Raw genomic sequence first — 5071 nt, 5'->3', positions numbered from 1 at the left:
TAGTAGAATCAGTTTAGATAAAAGGGCATAAAACTAAGACAGATATAAGTAAAGTACAAAAGATTAGTAGCAAATCTAATCTAATGAGAAACCTGGTGAAGGGGAATCCGGCTATCTGAGATAGTAATACACAGAAGAAAATACATAGTGAACATGAACATGAACATAAACAAGTGAACACAAGATGAATAGGATAAGAAAATTTTGTGAAGTGTTTCTTCTCTAATCTAATGAAGTAAGAAAGAAAACCGGATTCTTCTTCGCCCGATAACCGGATATCCAATCATTCCGGATATCCGATTGTTACATCCCTTTCAATCAATCTCTGAAGATTAAAAACTAATTTGATGATCCCAACTCTTCTTGGTCTTCTGAAGGACATCTGATCAATTCCAATATATTAACAACCTCCCCCATGTCTGGTCGATTTGAGGGCACTTGTGAGGTGCATATCAGACCCAATTTCATCACAGGAATTGCCTCTTCAGCGGGGAAATTCCCTTGGAGCCTTCCATCAACACATTCCTCAACTCCGCCTTCTTCTAGTGCTCCTCTAACCATGTCGCAAAGCACCACCACATCATCTTCCATGTACTCAACAGGCCTTTTGCCGGTCACCACCTCCAAAATCAAAACCCCAAATCCATACACATCACATTTCTCAGTTATCTTCACTGTTTTGCAAGCAAACTCCGGTGCCATGTAACCAAGTGCACTCTGAATCTTGCTGCTCAAGACATAGCGGTCGAGCATTGGCAACAATCTCGCTAGGCCAAAGTCTCCTACTTTGGGTTCACCTGAACTGTCAATCAGAACATTGCTCGACTTTATATTGTAGTGAATAATGTTAAGTTGGTGCAAGTGAGCCAAGCTCTTTGCAGTACCAAGAATTATGTTGAACCTCTCATTCCATGAGAGGAAGTTCCCACCTGATCCTTCATGGAGATGCTTGTACAAGCTACCACCAGAGACAAATTCGGATATGAGCAGCTGCAAGGATGGCGTCCAATAGTAGCCTTCAAGTGCTACAAGATTTTGATGCCTAACTTTGCCCAATTTCTTAACTTCCCTTTCGAACTCTCCTTGTGACTTGACAAGACTTGAAACTGTGAGCTTCTTGATTGCAACAGGACGACCATCACGAAGAACTGTTCTATACACTGCTCCAAACCCACCTCGGCCAAGTTCACAATCCTTGTTGAGCAGAGCATGTGCACCTGTGCTGAAGTCAGGATCGCCCGAAAACATCACGAGCTTGCCAGAATTGTTGTCTGTAGTAGGGGAATGACTGAACTCATCCCCTGCAGAAAATGTGAGGGCTGCAGCTGATCTTGATGAGGAAGACCGGACACGAAGATTAAGTACAGTGATCGCAATCACACCAATGACTATGACAGCAGCTGCGCCAATTGCAATGAGTGCAGAAATGCTGAGAATGATTCTTTTGTGGCCCATAGTTGTAGGTAACTCACCTGGAGCAGAGTCTGAGGAGGAGTTGGGATTCAGGACAATGGGTTTAGGAAGTACAGCGGGACAAGACTTATTGACTGCGGAGCCACAAAGAGATGGGTTGCCGGACACAGAGTAGGGGGATATGGTGTTGAAAAATCCACCGGCTGGCAGTTCACCCTGAAGGTTGTTGTGAGAAATATTGAACGACAGGAGATTGGGTAGATTAGCCAATTGTTTTGGTAGGCCTCCAGCGAGTCTGTTAGAAGACAAATCCACATTTTGTAGGTTGACAAGTTTAGCCATTGCTGCAGGTATTGGACCACTTAGCATGTTCTGTGATAGGATCCTACAGTGTTCAACCAAGACAAAATAGAAATAGAGAAAATGTTAGGATTCTATTAAATGTTTTTTTTTCCAAAAGAACAGAATAAGTAGAAAGACCTAAAAAATGGCTATATCAGGCAACAATGACGAATATTACAGACTCCACTTCCTCGTGATTTTCTATATTAATTCAGTGAGAATCAAAAATCACAAAAAAAAAAAGATAATCATATACCCATATCTTTACACTTCCACAAAACGGTAAACAGCTTGCCAAACTGCAGTTGATAAACAGCATACAATACACCAAAGGGCAGAAAATTATCAACTATCAGTTTTCATATCCAAACATTTTAAATTCATATTATCAAAGTATCAACATCATTTGGCAATTCAATCAACAATTATTCATGCAATGATTTTTTCACTAATATGGGTTAAAAAAAACATAAAATGCAATTGCAACCAAATTCCTTGTGGCAACCAGAGTCTACCCACCTTTTCGGTTGGTGGAAGACTAAAGAATAACCACTTTTCAATAGGAAACCACCTAAATGGAGAAGCAAAGAATTTAGCAAAAAACAAAGATAGAGAAAGAGAACCTACAAAGTTGTTAATGACGAACAATTCTCAATTGAAGTTGGAATTTTTCCTGAAAGCTCATTTTCCTCGAGCCTAAGTTCCTTCAAGGACACAAGTCCACCAACTTCCACAGGAATGCTTCCATTCAGTTGATTCTGACTCAAATCAAGGTTGTCCAAGAACTTCAACTCTCCCACAGTCACTGGAATACGACCAACAAGAGAGTTCCTGGACAATTTCAAAGATTTCAAGCTGCTCAAACCCCCAATAGTTGATGCTATTTCACCGGAAAATGAATTGTAGGATAAATCCAAGACTTGCAGATTTTGAAGCGCAGTCGTCGCTAACAAAGTAGGAGCATTCATGCTTCCACCCCGTTCTTTCCCTGAAAGTGAAACCACTTGTAAACCCGAGTTGAAAATCCATGAAGGAAGATCACCTGTCATTAAATTCTGACTGAAATCCAAAGACAGAAGGTTTGTGCAAGAAACCAGTGACTTTGGCAAGCTCCCAGTTAGACCATTGGTAGAAAAGTTAAGAATCTTTAGGGATTGAAGATTTCCTAAAGAAGTTGGAACAGGACCGGAAAATTTGTTGGCCGAAAGGTCTAAACTCTCGAGGCTTTTCATTTCTCCAATCCACGTAGGAACATCACCAGCGAAAGAGTTCCCGCGCAGGTTTAGATTATTGCAGAGGGAAAGTTTTTGCATTGTCTCTGGAAGGTTCCCGGAGAAGGAATTCTCGCTGAGATCAATGGACCTCACAAGCAAACAACTTCCAATGCCATCTGGAATCTTCCCAGAAAGCTGATTCTTCCCGAGATTGATAGCTCGCAAATTGTTCAACCCTTCAATCCCCTTGGGAACTTCACCCTCCATCAAATTGTCAGACAAATCCAACGATCTAAGCCCATTCAAAGACCAAATTCCAGATGGAAACGACCCTGAAAACTGGTTGGAGGAAAGGTTAATCGAAGCAATGGTTGAACATGAGCTCAAACCCTCCGGAATTTTCCCTGAAAACTTGTTACTGGCCAATGAAAGTACTCGCAGAGACCCGCATTGTCGAAAGAAGTCTTCGGAAATAGTTCCAGAGAGATTGTTCTCGCTTAAATCTAGAACTCGAAGGTTATCGATTCGGGCTATATTGGGGCTTATGGTTCCAGTGAGATTGTTCCTGGCCAGGGAAAGCTTCCTGAGAAACTGCAACTGGAATAGCCCTCTGCCTATCCGACCCGAAAGAGAGAACCCATCAAGGTTAAGCTCAGTGACTCTCTTGGATCTGGGGTTGCATTTTAAGCCCACCCAGCCACATGGGCTGTCATCATCTTCGTTCCAAGTTGCAAGCTTTCCCTTCGGATCTTGGATATCAGCCTTGAACACAATCAACCCCAAAACGTCGTCGTTCAAGGAAGGGTTCAGAGATCTCACGTAAATGGGAGTTAAGACGGCAAGAGTGAATAACCAGAGTAACCTTCTCATACTCATATATGCTCGCATTGTTGAGGACTCTCAAAGGCACTGCAAAGCCATAAAAGAAGTTGCAGGCAACCCAGATGACCCAAAAGCCTAAACTATCTTTACAGTTGGCTCGAAGAGCTCAAAACTCTCAAAACAAACACTTCAGAAAAAAAAAATTAAAGATAGAAAAAAATTGGAGCAAAACAAAGCAGAAAAATGCCAACTTTCTCCAACGGCTAGATTCGGAACCGCCCAAAAAAAATACAAGACAAACCCAGATATGGCGTAGCACCAATAAACAAGAAAAAGTAGGCTTAGCCAAAATGACACACCCTCAAACCCAACTGCCCAAAATGGCAACTCTGTTTTAGAAGAGTCAAATGTACAAAACCCTAGAACTCTCTTCCTCGAAGCAAAAAACTCAGAGCTAGAAAGAGTTCCAACGGTCAGAATTGGAACAAAGAAGAAACTCCGACCGCACCCGAATAAACAAAAGCAGCTAGCGTAACGGTGTATAAAGTCTCGCTGGAGACTACTACTGCACTCGCCGGAGCTCCGACTGCTCCTACAGAAGTACACAAAATCGGCACCGGAAAGAGAAAACTTAGTCAGCGAAAATGCCGGCCGGGAATTTGCCGGAGAACTCAGAAAATAACACTCCTCTCTCCCTCTCTCTCCTCTCTCTCTCTCCAAACGCACTCTGATCTGAGAACTGGGCGCAGTGTTTGGTGTGAACTCTGATAAAGGAGAAAATTAAATTAAAAGCGCTTTATTAACGGCAAAGAGGGACCAGGTAGGTAGCTGCGAGGGACAGTCAATTTAATTAGACAAATTGACACGTGTCGGAACTTTAACGGTGTGATTATCCGACGTGGCGTTGATTGTGCTCGTGTCAGATCTACTTTTGACGTGGATCGCAAAGTGGCAATATGTGGAGCCCGAGGGTAGGGATGGTGACTGGGTAGGGAATTCGGAATCACCCCTGAGATTTCACGAAATTACGGTTTTGACATTCGGATAACGAAATATGACCCATAAACGTTTACGGATGTCGTTGAAAATACAATTGAAGAGAAAGAAAAATAAAATGACGACCTTGTCCTTGCTTTGGGAACAAAAGTCAAAAGTGGCTCTGATACAGAGCCATAAACCAATAACGAAATTTTTTTTTTTTAGTAAAAACCCAAAAACGAATTGAAAATAAATAAATCATGGTCTCTGTTTACCGCTATTTTTCGTGGGAATGAGATATG

At 42.0% G+C, this 5071-nt stretch overlaps 1 protein-coding gene across 1 annotated transcript; it reads right to left on the bottom strand.

Moving 5' to 3' along the window:
- On the bottom strand, positions 1 to 4553 carry LOC133798141 (probable LRR receptor-like serine/threonine-protein kinase IRK). The gene is made up of 2 exons (XM_062236342.1): positions 2383 to 4553; positions 1 to 1798 (listed from the first exon to the last, which is right to left on the bottom strand). Exons 1-2 carry the CDS (start codon positions 3855 to 3857, stop codon positions 340 to 342), a joined length of 2934 nt encoding a protein of 977 aa, XP_062092326.1. The 5' UTR covers positions 3858 to 4553; the 3' UTR covers positions 1 to 339.
- Between the last annotated feature and the right edge of the window lie 518 nt (positions 4554 to 5071).

Source organism: Humulus lupulus, chromosome 8 (assembly GCF_963169125.1).
Source record: "Humulus lupulus chromosome 8, drHumLupu1.1, whole genome shotgun sequence".
NCBI lineage: Eukaryota > Viridiplantae > Streptophyta > Magnoliopsida > Rosales > Cannabaceae > Humulus > Humulus lupulus.
The sequence above is the reverse complement of the archived record's forward strand: the minus strand, read 5'-3'. Positions and strand labels throughout refer to the sequence as shown.